The 25155-nt window shown below is 40.0% G+C and overlaps 1 protein-coding gene across 13 annotated transcripts in view; it reads left to right on the plus strand.

Moving 5' to 3' along the window:
• The window catches only part of GSAP (gamma-secretase activating protein), an 85225-nt gene that overhangs the window by 18324 nt on the left and 41746 nt on the right, over positions 1–25155 (plus strand). For all 13 annotated transcript variants that reach the window (XR_012001837.1, XR_012001838.1, XR_012001839.1 and 10 more), the window contains 8 exons: positions 5289–5377; positions 8991–9060; positions 10216–10265; positions 13408–13512; positions 14124–14183; positions 15132–15175; positions 16188–16273; positions 24714–24791. Coding sequence is in view for 9 of the 13 variants with exons in the window: in XM_072759892.1 (XP_072615993.1) it covers positions 5289–5377; positions 8991–9060; positions 10216–10265; positions 13408–13512; positions 14124–14183; positions 15132–15175; positions 16188–16273; positions 24714–24791 (582 nt within the window). In the remaining 4 variants the exon portion in view is untranslated. The remainder of the gene's footprint in view (positions 1–5288; positions 5378–8990; positions 9061–10215; positions 10266–13407; positions 13513–14123; positions 14184–15131; positions 15176–16187; positions 16274–24713; positions 24792–25155) is intronic.

Raw genomic sequence — 25155 nt, forward strand, 5'->3', positions numbered from 1 at the left:
TATGTTCAAAAATACATATGTTCAGACCAACTTTATTTTAACTTTTATTAAATTGAATCCTGTTCAGGGGGTGCCTGGGTGACTCAGTCGCTTAAGTATCTGACTCTTGGTTTTGGCCCAGGTTGTGATCTCAGGGTCACGAGATCAAGCCCCGCATCAGTCTCCGAGCTCAGCAGAGAGTCTGCTTGAGCAGCTCCCCCTCTCCCTCTGTCCATCCCCTCTGCACATTCTCCCTCCCTCTCTCTCTCTCTAAAATAAATACGTCTTAAAAAAAATCCTGTTCAGGTCTGCTTACTCAGTCTTTGAAGTTTGATACACCTCTAGTGAAATTATCTGATCACATCTTTAAGAATATCAGAATGGACATTGTTAAGTATCATATTGGCTTCCTGATGTTTTATATCTTCTCAGCTCACCTTTTATGCCAGCTGCTGTGGTAAGAGCCAGATCTGCCCAGAGCTAATTTGACAGGCAGGGCCTTAACTCAGCCTCTGCCTGCTTCTCGTTTTTTTTTGCCCAGCGCCTTGGGAACATCTCTTCACTACTTGCACGTGTGCCACCTGGAAGTATGGTCAGAAAGGATTCCCAATAGGACAAGCATGGAGGGGCCAGGGAGCTGAGGGGTAAATACTCCCCTTTCCATCCCTGAAGTGGATCATTCTGAGGTGTGCTCCATGCAGCTCGAGTCCCAAGGTGGTCATGAATTTGATAAGGTCCTCTTACTGCTGGATTCTTCTTCCTGTTTCAACCCTGCTTCCTCATGCCACAGCCCTCAGGGCTAAAGTGATCCAGTCCCCTGAGATTACTTCTCATCTTAGTTTGCATTTTCCCCCTAAGTAGAGCCTGAGGCAGGCATTTGAATGCAATTAGTTTATTTGAGGAATGATCCTAGGAAGCACTATGTGGGGAGCATTAAAACAGAGATCTAGGGATCCTTGGATGGCTCCATGGTTTAGCACCTGCCTTTGGCCCAGGGCGCGATCCTGGAGTCCCCCATGTTGGGCTCCCTGCAGAGCCTGCTTCTCCCTCCTCCTGTGTCTCTGCCTCTCTCTCTCTCTATCATAAATAAATAAATCTTTAAAAAAATAAAAAATAAAAAAAATAAACCGAGATCTGAAAGAAGGGAGGGAGCAAGCCCTCGGCTGTGGGGAAAGCACATTTCTGACAGTAACAACAGCCAGCACCAAGGTCCTGAGGCCAGAGTGTACTTGGTAGACTCGCTGATCAAGGATAGTGAGGAGGCCGAATGAAAAGGGGGCAGAGCAGAGTGGTAGGAACTGAGGCCAGAGGAAGACAGGCCTGAAGTACACCTAGATCCGTGGAGCCCCTACAAGGCCTGTGTTCAGTTAAGATTTCAAAAGTGATGTGACCAGAAAGCACTGTAGAATCCATTATGGTGTTTTATTCTTCGAAGAAATGTCTTGGAAAGCCTTATTTTATCTGCCCATGAATGACCTGATAAGCCATTGGATTATAAAATGTAGTTTGCCTGGAGGTATTGTTTCACACTCTATTGCTTATGAAGAGATTTTTCCGTTGCAAGTGAGACAAACTGTAACATCTTTCATATGAACAAGATAGGCTTTTTGGTCCACACACTTGCCAACACAGTTTGTATCAATAGTGCTTCTCTTCTTGGCTTTGGCCATGGCAGATTAATATTTTGTTTAGAAAACAGTAAAAGAGGGATGTCTGGGCGGCTCAGTCAGTAGAGCATGTAACTCCTGATCTCAGGGTTGTGAGTTCAAGCCCTATGCTGTGTATAGAGCTTACTTAAGAGAGGGAGAAGGAGGAGATGGAAGGGGGGAGGGGGAAGAGGAGGAGGAGAAGAGAGAGGGGAAGAGGAAGAGGAGAGGACCTAGCTGCCCCTTCACCCTCCCCTCTGGAGTTGCATTTGCTGCAGGTCACAGTAGATCCCCGCTGGGCAGCTGTTGGGGTAGCCACCTGTGTTGGGCCCCTCTGCCACTGAGACTCTTCTGAGACCCGCTGTACCATTATAGTGAAGTCCTGCAGCCGCTCTGTGGAGCTATGGTTTGCTTCAAGAGCTCCAGTAACCAGAGCTGCTTCAGAACCAGGCACTGCTGGACTCTTCTAACTTTGTCATCATTCACAACATGTGTCTTCACCTGGCTCGGACCAGATTCCTTTGCCCACTGTCTACCCGCCCGCCCTGCCAATGCCATGCTAATCCCTGTGCTTTTGTTTTTAATATTTGTTCAATTTATTTAAACTAAAAAAATAAAACTGTTCCCTTGTTTCTCCCATGCTCCAACCCTCATCTCTTGTGATTGCCAATTTGTTTTCTGTATTTATGAGCATGGGTTTTTTTTCTTTCTGGGAGTCCACACGTAAGAAAGATGATACAGTATTTATCTTTCTCTGATTTCACTTAGTGCAATGCCTTCAAGATCCATCCAAGTTGTCACTTCTGTTCCTGCTGTCTCTACTTTCTGTGATATCCACATCCTGCCTGGACCTGCCTTACCCTACAGCGATGCCCTCCCAGGCACCGCTGGATTCTCTAACTTCTGAAGACGACTTTAAGCACTCCATAGAATCATGAGATTTCGTGACTGAAACTGACTAGATAAACGATCTGATTCTTTAGTTTTTGTTTTTTTTCTTTAGTAACAAGGCATAGAAGCCTAGGAATGCATTGTCCTTTCTGAAAAATGTGTATTAGGTTAGTAGCAGAGTGTAAACCAGAACTGACATCTCTAGAATCCTAATCCAGAGTATGTCATGTTACACCATGAAATCACATGGTATGTTACTGAGAGAAATGCCTGTTTGCACGGTTACTCTTATCATTATGCTTATTATATTAAATGTCCAGGATGCCTCTATAAAGGGAAGAATTAGTGCAGGAAGATGGTTTGTGTCCTTGTGTTCCATTTTAAAGTCAAGTGGATTTAGCTGATAGCTGGTTATCAAATTTACTTCCAAAAAGTCCACATATGAGTAAAGTGATTCTTTACTTTTCTAAGGAGAAGATTCCCCACATAGCCCCTAAAAAGTTTTTCCCCCAAATTGGAAAATGTAAACTTTTAGAGCAAGACATAAAATAGCCAATGTCAGCTTGTACTACTTAGTATATTACTTATACACACTTAATGTAAAATAACGTAATAAGGAAAATTGCTTTTTTTCTCATTCTCACATTTCACAAAGCATTTCTATTTTTCTTAAGTATCTTTGACACTAATGTTTTTATTTATTTATTAAAGATTTTATTTATTTATTCATGAGAATACACAGGAGAGAGAGAGAGAGAGAGGCAGAGACACAAGCAGAAGGAGAAGCAGGCTTCATGCAGGGAGCCCAACATGGGACTCCATCCCGGGTCTCCAGGATCATGCCCTGGGCTGAAGGCAGCGCTAAACCACTGAGCCACCCAGGCCGCCTGACACTAATGTCTTTTTTTAAAAGATTTTTTTAAATTTAAATTCAATTTGTCAACATATAGTATAACATCCAGTGCTCATCCCATCAAGCGCCCTCCTTAGTGCCTGTTACCCAGTTACTCATCATCCCACCAATCTCCCCTTCTGCAATCCTTTGTTTGTTTCCCAGAGTTAGGAGTCTCTCATGGTTTGTCTTCCTCTCTAATTTTTCCCCACTCAGTTTCTCTCCTTTCCCTTAAGGCCCCTTTCACTATTTCTTATATTCCACATATGAGTGAAACCATATGATAGTTGTCTTTCTGCAATTGACTTATTTCACTCAACCATAATACCCTCCAGTTCCATCCACATTGATATAAATGGGTAGGTATTCATCCTTTCTGAGGCAATTCCATTGTATATATGTGCACCACATCTTCTTTATCCACTCTCTGTCAGAGGACATCGTGGCTCCTTCCACAGTTTGGCTATTGTGGACATTGCTGCTATGAACGTTGGGGTGCAGGTGTCCTGTCCTTTCACTACATCTGAATCTTTGGGTAAATACCCTGTAGTGCAATTGCTGGGTTATGGGGTAGCAAGATTTTATTTATTTGTGAGAAAGAGAGCACACATAAGTGGGGGAAGGAGCAGAGGGGGAGGGAGAGGAAAGGGGAAAGAATCTCAAGCAGACTTCCCACTGAGCCTGGAGCACAATGCAGGGGTCAACCTCAGGACCCTGAGACTATAACCTGAGCCAAAGCAAAACCAAGAGTCAGATGCTCAACTGACTGAGCCACCCAAACACTTCAACACCAACGTCTTTCTTATTTTCTAGAGCCTTTTTTTTTTTAAGTTATCTAGCAGATTCACAAAGCTCCTCACCTTCACCTCTATCCCAGTTAAACAAGTATAGCCCTTTTGAACTGATATACAATCACTGGGATTTTTATCGTAAGCTACAAGTATCATTGACCAAACAATATTTGATCTTCATTTGTTCCATCCTTATATCTTTGGGATTCCACGTAGTAACTCGCTGTCTTGCTTTTTCAGTAATCTTTAAAAGGCATGTTTACAGAGATATCCAGTGCTTGTAATTGTAAGGCCATATGGTAGGAATTGTTTTTACATTTTTTGCCTTTATTTGCTGTCAGTTTAGTTTCTTAAGTAGTGAAAATTGGCATTGATTCAATGCTGTGCTGCCCTGAAAATTGTACATTATTACTCACAATAAAGTCATAGAGAAAGCACCTGAGAATATTAGGCTCTGCAAGAACTCAGCTTTAAGGCAGCTCCTTTTCTGAGGTTTAATCTTGGGGGAGGGGAACTCTTGGTCTAAATGTGGATCTCTGTGGTAATCCCATTGTAGCCTGTGTCCAAGGACTTCCTCCGAATTGCTATCTTTTATGTCATTTGCTGCAATGTGACACTGAGGAAATAAGTGGGTCTTTATCCTCGCAGCTCTGCCACCATTCCAGAGGGAAGCCCTGTCCTCTTAATAGGGTCCGTGTACTGGAGCATATTCATCCGCCAGAAATATCTTTATATTTTCATCCACAAGTGATATTCATTCATGTGCTGCAGAACTGGAGTGGTAGTGAATGGAGTCGTGTTTACTTAGACTTAGGAGCCCAGAGGGCCTGTGAGGCTGTGCTAAGTGGCTGAGGAATGGTCAGGAACTCGCTTCTCACTCTGCGCCTATTGATTTAAACTTTGTGAGGTTTTCTTCTTTTGTCAAGGATTTTAAGAACTGCCAAAGAAAATTTTAAGAAAATTACTTTTCCTCTTGGAATAACTAATACAATAGGTAACATATTTATGTTTTCAAAGTACAGACATAGGTGGAGAAGATAACGAATGACATTCTGGCCTCCTTTACTAAAAGCCTCCTTTCCTTTGTAGGATCAAAGTGCTTAACTTTGTTGGTTGAAATCCACCCTGTTAACAACGTGAAGGTTCTAAAAGCGGTGGATAGCTCTATTTGGGTGCAGGTAAGCAAGCATGAGCAGGAGCACGATGTGGTTATCACTCATCTCACTAATCAAAAGGTGTGAAACCTAGAGGCAAAGGTGCTTATAAAGTGTTTTCACACCCATTATCACATTTAATCCTCAAAGCACTCTGGGAAACGGGTATGGCTGGAAACATGGAAATTAAAACTCAACCTAGCTACTCTGTCTCCATTATAAATGGGTTTTCTGATCATAATGTAATATTCTTACTTGATAAAATACTGATTTTCGACACATATCAGGTAAGTCTAAAAAATGGTTTATTTAATGTATTGCTTTAGTTGACAGAGTAAATATGAATAAATGGCTTAATCCCTGAATTTATCAACTCCAGGGAAGGATACAGAAGCGCTGTATGTATAGTGCAGGTGGACCATAGTCTGTCTTCATTACCTGCACACTCAGAGTTTGTGAATTGTACTACGCACTGAAATCTATTTGTAAACCAAAGTTGATTCTCACGGTGCTTTTAAAGTCATCTGCAGCCGTGTGCACAGTGGTGAAAAATTCGTCACTCAGCTGGGGTTCAACAAGGGTGACTGACACTGCCTTCACGGTTCACTGCTCACACTGTAAACAGAGGTTGTTTAGTGCCTTAATTCTCACATGTTTGGGGCTCCTCATTGGTGATTGCACTATTTAAAATGTTCCCCGTGCATAGTTCCCAAGTGCTGTTTGGTGTGCCTAAGCACAAGAAGGCAGCAATGTGGTTGTAGAGAAAATATGTGGGTAAGATAAGCTTCCTTCAGGCATGAGTTTCTGGCGCTGTTGACCATGAGCTCAATGCTAACGGCTCAACAATATATATTAAATAAGATGTCTTTAGGAACAGACAAAAACAAAGCTATGTATTCATTGGTTGCTACAAATCTCATGACCATGCAGGAGCCGGGCCTCGTATTTCCCCCGGGAGCAGTGGTTCAGAATTCAGTGCATGGTGTTTATGGTGATCCGTAGAATATGCCTGCCACAGGGGACACCTGACTGTTACATGTTCCTGCAGCGCTGTAGCATAACTTCCTTGTGGAATCTGAACTATCTGCTTCTTGTTCCCCCCACCTACTCCCAGCCTTGAGCCTACGGATCTCCCGCTTGCAGTGTCAGGAGAGGGGCCTCTCTCCCATCTGCCCCCTGCTTATAGGCAGGGCCTGGAGTGGAGCTCCTAGGCTGCCCTCCCCTTCCCCCAGGAAGCTGCTGTGTTTACACTGTCATCAGTACAGGGGTGACTGTGGGACACATCATACTTCCCTTTTCTGGCCTGTTCTGGCTTCCTTAGCGTCTCCACCCAGGGCTGTGTAGGCAATGGAGACATTATGGAAAGATTGGGACAGCTAAAGGGAATTAATTAGAACATAAGGAGGGAATGAGTTTTTATGAGTATATGGTTACACAACATTGTGAATATATTAACAACTGCTGAATTGACTATTTTAAAATAGTTAAAAAGGTGATTTTTCTCTTATGCAAATTTTGTCTCCACTTGAAAAAATTAATAGTACATGATGCATGACTGCTTTCATAGGCCAAAGGGAAAGTCCCCCACCCAAATGAAGTAAAACCCGTACTTGTCTTGTGGACCCATCTCTGTTCCTAGCTCTGCACCCTGCTCCTCATACCTCTGCTCCGGGGGAGAGAAAAATCCTGCAAACCTCCACCAAGGGCAAACTCCCACCTCCCTCTCCCCCTCCTGCTCCCCTTCACTGAAATGCCATTCACTGTCCACTGACTTTAGTCTTGCCTGCAGTCTGTCTCCCTTTTCTTACCAAAACATTCATGGTGATCTCCAGTAGTACATTTCTACAAGGCTGTGTGTGCGGCCTTGACCTCCTTCATAGAGGAACTTTGGCGAGACAGTACTGGCTGGGGTTTGGACCCCAATCTGGTACTTTTGAAACTTGCCTACCAGCACGACCTGCATCTTCCAAATTGTTCCAGATATCTACCTATAGTGCATATCTTCCAACTATGAATATTAATAACCAAAGTCTAGCACCATATTTGTGAAGATCAGTGTTGCCCTAATATGTTGTAATTTATACAGATTTCTACTGACACCGCAAAAACAAAACCAAATCTCACACACTTTTGTAGAGTGTGTCTGAAGCCTGTCTGTCTATAGTCTTACTTCCAGGCTTTGCTCTAGGGCTGCCTCATCATAGAAAGGAAAACCATCACCACCTAAATGGAACTTTTGAAATCACGTTCCCACTGAGTGCCACACAAGACCCGGCAGAGGTTTAGGACTCTTCAGCACCTTCCTCCAGGTCCCAGTTCTAAGCAAGCATGCCTTGGCCACCTCTGGAGTCCCAAGGGAGGCCAAATCGTCTTCCGTAGGAGCATCTCCTTATTTTGAGGCACTGTTTGCTCTTCCATTATCAGTATGGTGCCACTCCCCTTTGCTTCTCCTCAACCCCAGGACACAGTTTCCTGTTTGATGTGCAGTTTCACAAATCAGGACATCCCAAGTTCTATATTACTTTCATAGCTGAATTCTGCACTGCTATCTATTTTATAATTTTGAAGTTTTTGGTAGTGTTTTGATTTTCGATTCCAAAAAGGAAAACTTACAACAAACAATTTAAAAAATTTATCAGTCCTGTTTTCATTTTTCATTATCAGTCCTGTTTCATTTCACTTTTATGAAAAGTTAGGACACCAGGTAACCTATTTTGTCAAAATTTTTCGTAGTCTTTAGAGAGGCTGCCAACTCTAAAGTAGGGACATAAAAGGATTATGTTCTTTCATAATGCTTTGAAGTTTGGAGGGAAAAACCAAAATTCACAGGTAGCTCTTATCTAGTAAGCTGTCTTTTCATGTTACAAAATGAAACTGCTGATTTATAGGTACCCTTTTGATGATGAAAGAATTAAGTCACTGGAGTCATCTCATGACCTCTTTTCCCTCATTGTCACAGCTCATAGCACCAGGCCTGTGTTTCTGGCTGGCTGCTTTGTCCTGTGGGCTGGCACATAAGGCAGAGCACAGATAAGGAGTGGGGTGGATCAAGCCTTTTCTTCCCAGCGTAGTCATTCTATTATTTGAGGCTTGCAAATCCTCCACCACATGCCACATTGTGACTCATTGTTCTTCTTGGAAAGTCCCGCTTTACGTTGTGCTTTGTCTCTTGGATGCGGGAATTTGGAAGTTGTAGAGCATACATTTGCTCGGTTCACAGATTAAATACTAGGTTTAGTTGCATAACAGATGTATTGATCACTTTTTTTGTGCATGTGAAATAGAACTTTCTGTACAGATGTTGTTTATATTGTTTCTGAGTGGCTTCAGAATCATGTATTCCAAAATAGGAAGCACCATCTCTAGAAATAGCTTATGCTTTAGCCTTACTGTTTAAATTAATTATGTTGGATCTGTCATGAATTTCCCCCCAGAAAAATCGGCTCCTAAAAGTGTTCTTTTTCCTCCTTGTTTCCATTTGTAATGTGTGTATGTATGTGATTTATCTAACCTATTCTGTGGTTCTGAGTACCTACCTTCTACGGTATATAGTGATATAGTACAGTGATCAGACACTTTTGGAATATTTGTGTAAGCAAGGTTGTTGCTTATGATTTTGTGAATTTCCTCTTTACAGTTTCTCTACCCCCAAGTGGAAAGTCACCCTCCTCCAGAGAACCATCTGTTACTGATTTCAGAAGAGAAATGTAAGTATATCTTTTAGGTGGTCTATGTGAACTTCATGAAGGGCACATTTCTTGGTGAAGTATGGGACTTGACTGAATCTTCTAGATGTCCACTCGCCAGTGCTAAAGCTCCAACTAACCTTTGATGTCCACCTGAGACCTAGCACTCCTGTGGAAGGGCTTTTCTGTCTGCTCCCACGTGTTCCCTTAGGCTCTGCTCTGTTTCCCCATCCTGGGAATGATGGGCTGGCTCCTATATACATGGATTTCCACTTTTGTCACATGGTAGAGTGTAGTACAGTTGTGGAGGTCATTTTTACCTTCTTTAGTTCATCCTTCTTTAAGATGTCTGGCACCTTGGATAGAGAAAAGGGAAGGTATTAGAAGCCAGAAGAATTTGATGGCACAATTCGAGGACACATACATGGTCAAATTCAGGTAGAGGCAAATAAGAGTGGGACATTCTGTAATGAAGTTTACACTTTTGAGTGGGAAGGGTGGCAGAAAAAGGACAAAATCCACTGGCGGATCATATCTAGAAAGCCGTCTTTCATATTACAAAATGAAACTGCTGATTCATAATGGCAAGGACAGGCCTGGGGGGTTATTAGGTTTGTGTTCAGTTCCTATGCTCATGACCAATGATCTATCTCACATTTTTGTAACTAGAACTGGCAAAAGGTTAAGTATGGCCACATCTAGATCGCTTACTGAGAGAAAGGGGCCCGCCTTACAAATCAGCTTAAATTGTTTTGGGTTTTCTTATTGTGAAATTGATCCTTGTAAAAATACCAGGGTTTCTACCCAATATTTTTATACAAGAAGTGTTTTGAGATAAACCCTGCCAAATGAACCCCTGTGTGCTCCAAATAAGGCTGATGATGCAGGGAAGGCCAATATTGAGGGGAGCAGAAGGCTTGAATGCTGCACGTATTGTTGATATTGATGAGCAGAGTAAATGCTGGATTAGTGGTAGACTGTGGAGGGAGGCTGGAGAAAAGTGGGTTTTGTTTTGCACTTATATTATGAATTGCTATCTGTGATATTACTATTTTTCCAGCCAGTTGATTACTCTGCATTGCTTTTATAAATAAAGGTTCAACATTGTGAGGTGTAAAAAGTGATTTTAAATGTTTTTCATAAAGGCTAAACTATCTATCATTTCTCTTTTAAAAGATATTGAAAAATTTCATATCCACGTCATCCAAGAAGACGGAAATAAAGTGGTAAATATTTGAAATCTCTTTTGCTTCAGAGTTGTTTTTTTTTCCCCACAGAGTAACATTTCAAGACCGTTAGGGATAGAGTAATGTTATAGAGAAAGACTGCTTTCTTTATTTGATGTCTTACTGTTGAAACAGAGAAATAATAGACATATGAAGGAGTTAATTATTTCTTTTCTCTTGACTTCGCTCTCCAGTCTCAGTCTCAGTCTCCCTGAGATAACTCATGACAGCCTTGTGGGACTCTTTCCCTAGCTCATACACACTTCCACAAGGTTAGTGCACATATACACGGATTCAGTCGTTTTTACCAAAATAGAATCATAATATATATATATTGACTGGCCATTTTTGTTTTTACTTTTTACTTAGTACACCAGGGCTATCGCTATAGGTTTTCAGATAGAGATGAAGTTTTTTTCTCTAATTTTTATACCTACAGAGAATAAATGGGATCATAATGTATATACTAGGAGTTTATATAGTTCCTTTTTTTTATATAGTTCCTTTCCTTTTTTCCCTGTCTTTCCTCTCTTTTCTTTCTTTTCTTTTCTTTTCTTTTCTTTTCTTTTCTTTTCTTTTCTTTTCTTTTCTTTCTTTTCTTTCACTTGCATTCCACTTCTCCCTTGTCTTTTCAAAACCTCTGACTTTTGTCTACAGCCTATTAGGTATCCTTTCATGCATTTCTCCAAACCTGTGTATCTGCCATCCCCACCCCTGACGCACCCAGGGGTTTATTATCCACTCCTTCCTCATTCAGCTTTGTGGCATTATCTCCAAGTCAACCAGAATAGATCAATTCATTCTTTTTAGAAGTACATAATAGTCCCTGGTATGGATGTACACAATTTCAATCATTCTCCCATGGGTGGACACTCACTTGATTGCCACTATTTTTTTTTTTTTTTTTTTGTTCATCTGTTTTGGGTTACAGAGTATCTCAAATAGTTTTTTTTTAAATAGCTTTACATATTTGGTACACATTATTTCTTTGGGCTAAGTCCTCAGGGATGGATAATTGGGTTAGTGGGTATATGCATTTAATATATCTCAACAGATTTTGCTAGATTGCTTTCCAAAAAACCTTGTAACAATTCACAGTTGTACAAACAATGCATAAGAGTTCCCTTTCCCTCTATCCATACCAGTCATTGGTGCATTTGCCTTTTTAAAAAATATTTCCAGTTTGATGAGTGTTAAGTTGATAACATTATTAGTTTGCATGTCCATTAATATTATTGGCTGTGTGAATTTGTTTTTCTGAAAATTGCTTAGTTACATCCTTGTCTATTTTTCTATTGTGTTATCTTTTTTTCTTGACAATTTGTATAAGATAATAATCTATTATTGATATTAAAAATCATTTCCTTCAATATTTAGTTTGCATCAAAATAATCCTTCTCTGAATATTTTAATTTTAAATTTAAGTGAGCAACATTGAAATGGAAAAACGCATTTATTAGTTTTATATCTCTGATTGAAAGCCTCAAATCAAGAGGCCTGGCTGGAAAAGTGTGACTAGAAAGTGTGTGGCTGGAGCTCCAAGCCACCAGGGGCGTGGGGTGCACAATGGCAGGGCATGGACAGAACAAGTGGTCAGCAAAGAGTCAGGACAGGAAGGAAGAATGAAGTCAGAATCCCAGAGCCAGCAATGCGCATTTAGAGGAGAGAGTCTCCTAAACAATTCAAGGTCAGTGAACTAAACAAGACCACGAATGGGTAGATAGTGGTTAGAAGATGGGCCTGGGAGCCCTGGGATACCCTGCGGAGTGAGGGCAGGGAGCACCTGCCAGCAGCCAACATAGTGTAACCTCACACGCCTTCATCCTAGTTTGCCCTTCTCTGAAGCATCATTACCTTTCTTCTTCTTTTTTTTAAAGACTTATTTATTTACTTGAGAGAGAGTGCGCACACATGCAGGGGAGGAACAGAAGGAGAGGGAGAGAAATCCTCAAGCAGACTCCCCACTGAGCGCAGAGCAGGTGTGGGAGTTGATCCCAGGACCCTGAGATCATGACCTGAGCTGAAACCAAGAGTCAGGTGCCTAATCGACTGAGCCCCCCAGGTGCCCCCACTGGCCTTATTCTTAAGGGCTTAGATGATAGCTTCTTAAGGCCTTCCTTTCTGGCCTGACTTTTCTGACCACTGGCCCTGTCCATTCCCTTCCATCCCATGCATTCATGACATCTGTGGTAGGGTAGGTAGGCAGAATTATAATTATCCTCCAGTTTACTGAGAGTACAACAAGCAAGGCTCACAGGGGTGACGGAACTCTAGAGACGGACAAAACTGAGATGTGAATCTGGGTTGCCACATTCTGATGATCATGTATATACCTTTATCTGAGAGTCCCCAAATCTATTCTAATTTAACAAACTTCAGAAAAATGGAAACATGTGTTGCCCAAAGTTTAGACTCTTGTTGAGAATTTAAGTTGAGAATATAAAGGTGTTGTAGGAGAAGGCATACTCATTGGGGTAGACCTACGGCTTTAGTTAAATGTAACTGTAATAGAAGTATGCCAAAGTACCATAGGAATACAGAGGTGGGGAGCTTTGCCTTGGGAGGAGGTGAGGGAGGCTTTGTGCAGGAGACAGTGCCTAAGTTGAGTCTTGAAGGATGGACAGTATCACCATACTCATTGTGGAAGACATAGGGGTAAGAAGCATGACCAAAGACACACGAATAGCTTATGGCAGATGTGGGCTCATTGCCCAGTGCTCCCCAGCCCCAGGCCTAGTTTTTCCTCATCATTACAGCTGCTGTCTTTGGTGGTAAAGCCCTTCTGTCTGCAGATACCTGAGTGGGTTATGTACAGAATGGGAAGAATGAATCTTCTATTGGCCTTGGTGTTGATTTGTAGTTGGTGTGGCCTTGCCTTCAACAGCTCTAGCCTGCCTGGCTAACAGGGACAAGAATAATATAGTCCATCATAGAGTCTTTGGGAAGAGCAAGTGATTAAATAATGCCTTAAATCTTTTCTGGGAAGACTTTCCATGTGCATGTGTTGGGGGCAGGGGACTGCCAAAAATAAACTGTGGAAATATTTGTATGTATTATAAAGATATAATATGTAAAATAATGAATCCAGATATATTCTCCTTTGAGATAGTGGCTTATCACTAACATCTCTTTGCTTCTCTAGGTACTTAGAGACTCTGGCCATCTCCCAAGAGAGAGAGTAGCTGAGGATTTTGTTTGGGCTCAATGGGATATGTCAGAGCAGAGATTATACTACATTGTCCTGAAGGTAAAAACTAGTCCACTGGCCTCCTTTTTACCAGAACAATTTAATTTTGACATTACCATTATTACAATTTATTAAGTACTGCATTTTCATTGATGGGGACAGTCAATGAAGGTTTATTAAAAATATGAAAGGTTTTCATTACTGTTTGCCTCTTAGTTGCTTCCTTTTCTTTTTTTATTTTGTTTCTTTTCTTTTTTTATACTAATGTTTTTGTTTTATTTTTATTGTTTTTAAAAGATTTTATTTATTTATTTAGAGAGCATGTACGTGCATGCACATGGGCAGGGAAGGGGCAGAGGGACAGGGAGAGGGATAATCTCCAGCGGACTCTGCACTGAGCACAGAGCCCAACGTGGGGCTTGATCCCATGACCTGGAGAGCATGACCTGAGCCAAAACCAGGATTCGGATGCTCAACCAACTGAGCCACCCAGGCTACCCAGTTGATCTTTCTTTTAAAGATTTTATTTCTTTAAGTAATCTCTAAACCCAATGTGAGGTTCAAACTGACAAGATCAAGAGTTGCATGTTCTATCACCTGAGACAGCCAAGTGCCCCTTTGTAATTTTTTTTCTTTTTTGTAATTTTCACTTACTCTGTTTTCTCTTTTAGAAATCAAGGAGTATCTTAAAATGCATCCAGTTTTCTGCTAACGAGAAGTTTAACTTAATGGTAAGTCCAGAGAATGTTGGGCTGTAGGAAATTTTATAACACATGGCCTCCTTTTAAAGAGAGCTGTTATCAGAAACAGCATTTTAGCATTCTTGTTACATTAGTCACTTGTATGAGCAAGTAACATAGTTCTTATCTTCTCAAGGCTTCAACTCTATAACACACACAATTAACATGTAGGTAGAAGAGCACAGAGGAAATTTCTGCTAACTGAATGCCTCTCATTAGAAAAAACCATGCATGAGTGAGGACTTGTAGAAGTAATAGGTATGGCCTATGGTAGATAGCTTTAAGTGGTTACAAGTCATTTGACCCCAAAAGACTTGAGAGGATGGTGGATTTGAGTGTAGGGTAAAACATCAATGAGAGTGTATAGTTTAATTAGTAAATATCTAGCATCACTCTTGGCAAAGCCATTTGGGATGCTAGTCTTGTGAGGAATCATAAATATCTTTACCTATGGTGAAGAAAATATTATTCTTCACTAGGATTAATATTGATGTCTAATATAGATTGATATCATACTATTCAAGAATTTCATTTACTCCTCCCGCCCTTTTTTTTTTTTTTAATAACTTATTCTAAAGACACCCAGTCCTTCTCTCTGTACATGGTCATTTGTGTCTTGTAAAAGTGTACCCCTACTGATTGGCTTGTTATACAACCATTTATGATATTCACATCTGAGGCAAAGTTTGTCAAGTATTAGCTCTTTAAGAAATAAATCTACACCAAGCTTATGATTATATGTAAACTCTCGAATATTCCCAATGGACTTCCTGGGCTCTGGATTTAGGGGATAATGTCTAAAGATAATGATGGTTAAAAGGATTCTTCTTCATCAGTAGGCAAGCACAGCGTGGTCAGGCTTGCTCTGAGTTTCAGAACTATCATCACTAAATTAATGTTATTTTTTTTTGGTTTGCGTTCTCATGATTTTTTTGGCAGTTTGAAGCACCCTTGGATATAACATTAAGTGCCTCAGGATTTGAGTAAGTTACTCATAGATTATTGTTAATTTTTATAGATACTTATGGGCAGAATGATTATATTTATACCTAATCTATGGCATGCAGATATAAGGACAATTTGATATTCCGTGTGTGTTTGTGACCTTTTATATTCCTGTCCTCAATAGGGAATGTAAACAACTTTATCAAGCACAAACACAGGATTTTTCATGTAAAGTCAATCATATTGATTTTCGTAGTCATTTATTTCTGTAGGATGTTTCCATTTATTTTGATCTGTGGAAATGTTCTTCTCCCTTTGCTTCAACAAAAGGAGTTGATGAATTAGGACTACATTTAGAATCAAACATCAAAATCCTTCTCTTGTTGCCACAAAGAGGATGTTGCAGTCAATCCACTTGTAGCTCAGCTGTGTCTGTTGCCTTATTGTTTGTTTTCCTTTTTACACCTTTACAAAAGTAAGCTTTTCTTCTCCCACACTATTTTATGTATAGTAAAAAAAAAAATGAACCTTTTTTGAAAAATAATAGACACAAGCCCTCTAGTGCACAGAAGAAACGAAAGTCTTCTTGAATTAGAGTAATAATAATCCAAAATTATTCTACATTTCAGTAGCTTTATTTCATCGTATATAAACACTCAGTTGTGCATATTTTGAAATCCTATATACAGAAAAAATTTTATTACCTTCAACTTGTTATATATTTTTTTCTCTATTGCCACAGCCATGCCATTGATGTATTATTTTTTTTATTACCGTTTTATTGAACTTTTAAACAGACAAACATTATCTACTTAAATTTCTCAGGGACCAGTCTCTACTTCTGTTGGGTATGTTATAGTGGTTACTGTCCTTTATGAGGGAACTTTATTTTTTATTTAAAAAAATTCTTCTTATTAAAGTGTGGTTGACATACAATGTTAAATTAGTTTCAAGTGTACAATATGGTCAATTATGCATTGCTCACTGCATTAAGTGAAAGAGGGAACTAATTTTTAAATGCATTCAGTGTCTTGTCCTTTATCTTCTTAGACTTGTAAACTTTGGATGTGATGATCTTCAAGACCAAGGGAACCTATCCAAACACCTGACCCTGTGCGTTTTTACCAACCATACAGGTAGAAGCAGGATTGTATTTATCAATTTATTCAATTGTACTTGAGTTATATGAAAAATTTAGTCATTGTTTAGCTATATCTTATATATATCTTAAAATGTAATAGAGCCAATCTTACATAAATGATCAGATGACTGTTTATACACCAAATTATCTTCTCTACTGCAATTTTATATATACGCTGTCTGTATGAGAGAAGCCACAGTCAGCAGGGTTATTGTTCTAGTAGTTATTTGTGTTTTTTGATAGAGGGGATAGATTCATATGTAATTGATCTACATTTTCTCACCTGCTCCATCTTTTAACAAATGGTGTACAATTATGGGGATGCTTTTTGTGTCAGGCTTACTGATGTATTTGAGTTCTAAACCTATGTACCTAGCTGCGCTAAGAGCCATTCTATAACTTATGAGCTGACAGTCAAAGCTTGACATAAAGTACTGTAATCATCTAAACAGTCAATTCTAATTACTACATCTAATAGCCTTTTTAAATACACTAGCTTGAGTGGACACTTACCACGGAGTTAAGTAGCACTTGGAATAAAGCTGTATTCCTTTAAAGCCAAATTCTGTGGTATTCACTAAGCCAGTGTTTATGGAGATAACAATGATGAGCAAAACTGACCTAATTTTTATTAGTACAGAGGTTACTGTTTGGAATTTAGACATTAAATAAATGCACAAATAGTGTTTCAATAGAATCTTGAGAAATTGTAGGAATTGGAAAGTCATGAGCATATATATAATGAAGGTTTAATGGAAAATGATAGTATCTTCAAATATGTTCTAGTTCAGCCAGTGTGTCCCTGTTGGTCTTATTGTATCCCATTCAGTCTTAGTCCTAAAAATTGTCCCCTTTCCCACCTCACTTCATAATCCAGCATATTGTTTCCATTCTCTCTCAGGCCAAAGTTCCTCCATAAACCAGTTTTGGGGAGTTTAGGGAAGGAAGTGATGTTTCACTTGAGACTTGGAGGGTGTATATGAACTAAGAACAGTGTGATTGAACTAGAGTGAGCAAGCGGGAGAAGACCAGGATGGGGGGAGAGCTGAAAAGTAGGCGTGAGTCAGGTTATGTAGGGCCTTGCAGATCATGAAAGAGTTTATATTTCATCCTCAGAATCCTAAAGTCATTAAAGGGGCTTTCTTTTGTTGTTGTTTTAAAATTTTGAGAATGCTCAAGCATTACAGAAAAGTTCAAGAACAGAATGAACATTCATGTACCTTTTACTTAACCATATCATTTACACTATTTGCTTGATCATATTCTACACATAGGTACCATATTCTTCCTTTTGACTACATCATTCAAAAGTAAGTTGCAGACATCCTGACACTTTACGGCTAAATAATTTAGCATGTATCTCCTTAGGTCAAGGGCACTCTTTTACATAACCTCAGTTCCATTATTAATCACATTAATCAGTAATTATTTAATATTCAAATTTCCATAATTATTTCAAAGAAGCCCTCTACATGTATAGATTTCTATATGTGTGTGTATATATATGCATATGTGCTATATATGTCTCTACGTGTATTTGTATATAAATGATAAATGTATGCATGTATATAACTTTTCAAGTCAGGATCCCATCAAAACTCATGTATTGTATCTGGTTATTATGTCTTTGTCATCTGTTTTAATGTAGATCACTTCCCTACCCCTACTCCCTACCCACTTTGTTTTTCTTTCACAACAATGATATTTTGAAGAGTCCAAGCCAATTACCCTGTGGAATGTCCTGCATTCTGGATTTGTCTGATTGTTTCCCTGTGGAAGTATTTAACTTCTTCCTCTCTCCTCCACATTCTCTGTATATCGGTAGTTAGGCTGAAAGGCACCATTACACATAGGTTAAAATTTTTTCATCAGAATACGTCATGGATGATATTGTGAAATTTATTTGCACCAGATCCAGAGGCGCATGATGTCAGGGTGTCTTAACTATTTATGATGCTAAGTTTGGTCATTTAGTTACATGCTAACCACTGTCAATCTCTCTTGAAAAGGTACATTTTAATCTCTGTGTGAGTGATCTGTAAATTATTGCTTTGGCATCACATGACTGCCCTTTCTGCAACAACTTTTCACTTGGCACTCCTTGATCCCCCTTCACTGAAGTGTTTTAAGCAGGCAGTGATGTGATTAGATGTGTATTTTTAGAAGATTACTGGCTGCTGTGTGAAGAATGGATTGGAAGAGGCAAGAGAAAAAGTGGGGAGGTGAGCGGATAGGATGAAGTTGTCATACATTTGGGTGGAGGATGGCCTGAACTGAGACAGGTGGCAGAGGTGGTAACTAGATGGGTTTGAGATGCATTTGGAGATAGAACTGAGAAGACTTGCTGTCGTTTAGCTGGAAAGGAACGGTTCTCAGGCTTCTGGCATAAGCAACTGGGTGAATAGTGGTGCCATGTACCACAATTTTGAGGTATAGTGGCTTGGGTGGGTCTTTGGAATGGAGATTGTGAGGGGTTTTTTGGACACGTTAACTAAGATCTGGGACTTAGAAGAGAGGTTGGGACTGGACATGAATAAATGTGGAAGTTTTTAAGACTGTAGTTTGGCATTTGAAGCCATGGGAGGAGTTTATAGGGTCAAAAGGGAGGAAATTTAGGAATAGGATCTAAGAAGCAAAATACATAAAGGTTAGGTGGAAGGAGAGAGGGAGGGAGGGGAAAACCAAGTGTTTTACTACAGCAGCCAAAGGCAGAGGCGGTCTCACAAAGGTCGAAGTGACTAGCCGTTAATAGGTAGTGAGGGGTGGAGTCCACTGGCTCTGGCGGCACGGAGGTCACTGTGAGTGGGTTGTGTTGGGTGACTGAGGTGAAATTGTGGTTGTGCTGGGTGAAAAGGCGTGTGGGAGTTGAAAAATATCACAGCAGGTGTAGACATGAGAGAGACAGCAGCTGGAAGGGCTAGTAAGATGTAGGGAATATTATTTTTGAAGGTGATAGAGACTCCCGTATGCTTGAATGCTCACAAGCTGTTTAGTGGCAAGAGAACACAGCAGAGGGGAACAACTAACTGGTAGAGTTAGTCTGCTTAGAAGGTGGGCAGTAATGGGATCCAGCTCCCATGGAGGGCACGGGGTAGGCTCTTCCCTAGTACTTTGTCTTTAAATCAGTTGACTATAAACAATCATTTGAAGCTCTCATTCTTTGAAGCTTGTATTCCTTTTCATTCTAATGCCCCTAGGAATTTCTCCTGAACAGTAGCAGCTGTAACTTATAAATGGGCGATCTGTGACATGAAATGTTAGGTTTATCTGCATGAGAAGTAGAAGAGTCTGTTCTTTCCTTTCTCGGCAACGTATAGGAACGTAGAAAATGAGCCTTGCTCTCCACAGGCAGCTTTGCAATAGAAATAAGCCTGTTTCAAATGAGATGCTTCCCAAGTTAAGATGCAAAAACCAGAGAAGCAACCTTTTGATTTTTAACCAATAAACTGTCAGCACATGTATTTCCCCAAACTGCTTTTTACAAATGATTTTTCACCTTTGTGATTAAACAAACAAAAACCTACTTCAGGGGTGCCTGGGTGGCCCAGTCGGTTAAGCATCTGCCTTTAGCTCAGGTAATGATCACAGGGTCCTGGGATCGCGGTCCCTGCATCAGGCCCTGCGTTGGGCTCTCTGCTCAGCGGGAGCCTGCTTCTCCCTCTCCCTCTCCCTCTGCCTGCCACTCTGCCTACTGGTGCTCTCTGTCTCTGTGTCAAATAAATAAATAAAATCTTAAAAAAAAAAACCCTACTTCAATGATGTAGGAATGAAGAAGGGAACAAATAGTCATCCCTATATGGCTCTCTCTATACTACAGAGCTTCATTTCCTGAGGGCGTGGAGACCAGAGAACATGGTTCATGAAATGAATGCTGACAGATCAGGGTCTTCAACAAACTCAATTTTGCATCCGTGATGATGCTGTAAGAATATTTGATATTCCTTTGTCCTATATTGGTCATTGGGAGCTACTTTGTCCTTTCACCACTACTTGTTACATTCTTGAAAGCATCTTTGACCTGAATTTTCCTGCCCTAAGAAATGAAATCCACTACCTTCCAATGAATTCGAGGGTAAAATCTGGATGATGGGGGTGGACAAGGGGGCAGAAGAGCTGTTGCCATTGTCAGGCCACTTCCTTATTTTTAAGATTTTATTTTTTTTCTATTTCTTTTTTTTTTTTTTTAAGATTTTATTTATTTATTTGAGAGAGAGAGAGAGTGAGGGAGCGAGCACAAGCGAGGTGGGCAGACGGAGAGGGAGAAGCGGGCTCCCCACTGAACAGGGAGCTGGATGCGGAGCTCAATCCCAAGCCCCAGGATCATGCTAAGCTGAAAGCAGATGCTTGACCAACTGAGCCACCCAGGTGCCCCAGGCCACTTCTGTATTAAGATTGAGTTTATGAAGATTTGTCAAACTAGTTCTAGCAGGAGGGTAAATCAGAGATTTCCTAAAGCAGTGAAGGAAAGAAAATATTCTTATTCCTGTCCCATCTAATAGTCCAACCGTGCAGCTGTGCTTGAGTCAGTGGCCATCATTCTTTCTTGTGCACAACCTACTGGGACATAGTGAGGGGTGAAAAGTGTACATTCTCTTTCCCGTTCGTATAACTGCAAGAGTTGCCCTTCACAAGTTCCCAGAATTAGCCTTGTGTTTTAGCATTTTATAGAGCCTTTTACAATGAGATAATTTCCCTTGGAAAACTTTGTCCATAATAGCTTTCATTGTCCAAATAGTTTCCCAAAGGCTAGCCAACTTTGAGATTTTATCTTCATCATTGATGAATATTTATTAAACATCTCTTTCTGGATACGCCATTAAGAGCATGCTTTGTTTTTTCAAACTGCGACTTCCCCTAACTTGCAAATAGCAGCAAAATCATTCTGGAATACTAATAATCACAGCTAACCTTTATAGCTAGATAACACTTCAGAAGAGCTTTATACGTACGATCTCATTTAATTCTTATCTAAGAACCGTATGAGGTAGGTTCTGTGTTTTCTTTATTTAGAGACAAGAAAACTGAGGTTTGGAGAATTTAATTAATCTGCTCCAGTCACATTTTATTTCATTTATTTTTTTGAGTTTACTTATTTAAGTCATCTCTACACCGAACATGGGACTTGAACCCATGACCCTGAGATCAAGAGTCGCACACTCCACCAACTGAACCAGCCAAGCATGCTACCCCAGGCACATTTTAAAAATAGTGATGCCTGTGGTGCTTGGATGGCTCAGTCAGTTGAGCATCTAACTCTTGTTTTTGGCTCAGGTCACGATCTCAGGGCCGTGAGAGAGAGCCCCGCATAGGGTCTGCTCACTGGGCATGGAGCCTGTTTTGGATTCTCTCTCTCCCTCTGCCCCTCCCCCAGTACTCGTTCTCTCTCCCTAAAAAAAAATAAATAAATACTGATGCCTGAGTCTTACCTTCAGAGATTCTGGTTAAGTTGATGTAATGGGGAGCTTGAGAATCTGTGACTCTCAGGTGAGTTCAATATACTCTCAAGGTTGAGAACCAGTGCTCCATTGCTGGATGGTCCAACATGGTAGCCACATGTGGCTATTTAAGTTAATTAAAGTTAAAAAAAAATAGTTCCTCAGTCATAATAGCTACATTTTAAGTGCTTCAATAGTCACATGTGGCTAGTACCAATTTAGCCAGCACAGATATAAAATATTTCAATTATCAAAGAAAATTCTATCAATGGGACAGGTTTGCAGAGTCCCATCACATCCCATGTCACCTTGCTGTGTCTTTAATATTATTTTTTCCCCTTTGGGCTTGGGAAAGGGAACTAAGTCACAACCTAACTTGGAAATATTTGCTTATGAGATCTGAAGATGGCTCTTGGTGTATGTAATCAGGTACATCATTCTACACCTCACTGTAATTTTCTTCAAAACAAGAAAAATGATGACCTCCATTCTCTAAAGGATGGTATATGGAGGATTTGGCTAAAATAGAGGATATAATCTTCTTTATATTGTTGACATTTCATGTTCATGCCTCAGGATAGAGTCCTACAAGAAGAATTTGGGTCGATAGTATGAATATATTTAATCCTCTACAAAACTGTATTTCCGAGGGGTTGTACTAGTTCTCTTTTTTATTATTTGAGAATGTTCTTCCTACTGCTACCTTGACAGAATTGATTATCATTTTAAAACTTTTGCTAATTTGAAAGGAAAAATATGGTGCCTTTAAACATTTTTTATTTTGTGATTAACAGGCTAAAGTTTTTAACTATGTTTGCTAAAAATTTCTTTCTCCTTGTGATCATAGAACATAAAAGGACAGGTTAAACCAGTAGTTTTTTGCTGGTAGTATGTTTACTTTATGAAAGTAGTCAGAGTGGTACATGGAACTTTTTTTAACTGTTATAATTACTATTTTTTGTTTGTGCTTTAGTATAGTGTTACTTTGATTCTTAGTGAGTCTGCTGTAATTTTAAAGAGAAGTTATTATTGTGTACTCAGTAACCATAACAGTAATTTTACATCTAACAGAATTAACTATTTTTTACCTGAGAAAATGTTTCTTTTTGTTACTTTGCATTTAAGATATTGCAATAGGGGCGCCTGGGTGGTTCAGTGGGTTAAGCGTCTGCCTTTGGCTCAGGTGATGATCCTGGAGTCCTGGGATGGAGCCCTGGGTCAGGCTCCCTGCTCATGGAGAGCCTGCTTTTCCCTCTCCTCCCTGCTCATGCTCTCTCTTGCTATCTCTCTCTCTCTCTTAAATAACTAAAAGAAAACTTAAAAAATGATATTGCAATAAAATATACTTCTAACAATATGTTATGGGTTTTTTTTTATAAGATTTTATTTATTCATTCATGAGAGATACAGAGAGAGGGGCAGAGACATAGGCAGAGGGAGAAGCAGGCTCCCCATGGGGAGCCCGATGTGGGACTTGATTCCAGGACCCTGGGATCACGCCCTGAGCCAAAGGCAGATGTTCAACCCCTGAGCCACCCAGGCATCCCTATGGTTTGGTTTTAAATGTCATTAAAAATGGTCACAAATGATAACCATTATAACAGAGTGCTCATTAATGTCCTTAATAGCCTTCTTAGAGAAGATTGGCCCCCTTTTTTTTTTTTTTGCCACCATGATTCTTTGATAAAGGACCTAGTGAAGTATAACAGAGGAAATATTGCTGTTCACTGAGGTAATGATTGAATTTACACAGCTAGTTAATCTTAGCTCTGGAGGTAGAACCCAGCACTCTAGACCCAGTCAAGTTCCTTTCCACCCTGGAAATCTCCTGTTTCACATAATCATATAAATGTTAGCACTAAAATTCTCAGCTTCAGCATAATGCCCTCCTTGGTAGGTCTTTGTTGAGTTTATCTAGCCTACATATCTGGCAACAGCTGCTAGAGATGATGGACATATTCCACATTGGAATATTCCTCATATTCCAGAGAGTGTGAAGCCTGAGGGTGTTCTGGAGTGATGGGGTAAGGGAAGGTGTCAGGGCACATCTGGAAGGACTACTGTGCCAGGAGCACTGTCCTTTGCACTTCGGCCAAAGCTCTCGTGACCCAAATATGGGTGGGTATGGGCCAACACACACTTGTTCTTACTACCCCAGTTTGCCTTCCAATTCCAGATAAAAATAAGGCTGGAGACTCTCTTTATTTTATTTTTTTTAAGATTTTATTTATTTAGTCATAGACACAGAGAGAGAGGCAGAGACACAGGCAGAGGGAGAAGCAGGCTCCACACAGGGAGTCCGACGTGGGACTCGATCCCGGGTCTCCAGGATCACACCCCAGGCTGCAGGCAGCGCCAAACCGCTGCACCACTGGGGCTGCCCTGGAGACTCTCTTTAAAGAGGAGATGCATTTTGATAAACCCAGGTTTATAATGATTAGTAATGGCCAGAAGACAAGCTAAATGAGAGAGCAGGGCAATATATGTATATTAGGAGAATCTCCTCTGTAAACTTCTCTAGATTCCCATGATTTCATTTATTTTTATTTTTTTAATTTTTATTTTTAAAGATTCTATTCATTTATTCATGAGAGAAAGAGAGAGAGAGAGACAGGGACAGGCAGAGGGAGAAGCAGGCTCCATGCGGGGAGCCCGACACGGGACTTGATCCTGGGACTCCAGGATCACGCCCTGGGCCGAAGGCAGGTGCCAAACCTCTGAGCCATGCAGGGATCCCCCCATGATTTTATATGCAGGAGTGTATCTCTATTCATTTTCCTCTCCTTCCATAGTTCACCACAATACATATGTGTGTGCCAAGTAACGAATTAAAATTTCTTAGCAGCTTGTTAATAAACCAGTTCTAGAATTTGGGAATAATCTATGAGGTAAGTTGAAGTAGAAACATCTAAAGGAATAGAAGTAAGGTTAAGTGGCTTAGGAAACTTCTTATTTGTCTATGGTTCTTTTCACCTCTAATAAATACCTTCTTACTTCTAGGAAGTTTGTGTGTATGTTACAGTCCGAAGTTTGACTCTTGGGAAAAAATCACGTATTCAGTGTTTTACTTTCATAAAGGTACATGTCATTTATTCTTGATTTTTTATTTTTACATAATCACTCTTCCACAAGTTAGAAGTCTTATTACCTTGTAATAAGTTTATCAGTACATTCTATACTTCTGTAATACATGTTTCCTGGAGAAATTCACTAATGAAAAATACAGTTAACCCTTGAACCACATGAACTTGAACTGTGCAGATTCACTTATATACGGGGTTTTTTCCAAAAATACAGTATAGTACTGTGAATGTATTTTCTCTTCTGTATGATTTTTCTTAATAACATTTTTCTTTACTATGATAATACAGTATACAATATAAGTAACATATAAAATATGTGTTAATTGACAGTTTATGTTTTCAGAAAGGCTTCTGGTCAG

The sequence above is a fragment of the Vulpes vulpes genome, chromosome 5 (assembly GCF_048418805.1).
Source record: "Vulpes vulpes isolate BD-2025 chromosome 5, VulVul3, whole genome shotgun sequence".
Classification (NCBI taxonomy): Eukaryota; Metazoa; Chordata; class Mammalia; order Carnivora; family Canidae; genus Vulpes; species Vulpes vulpes.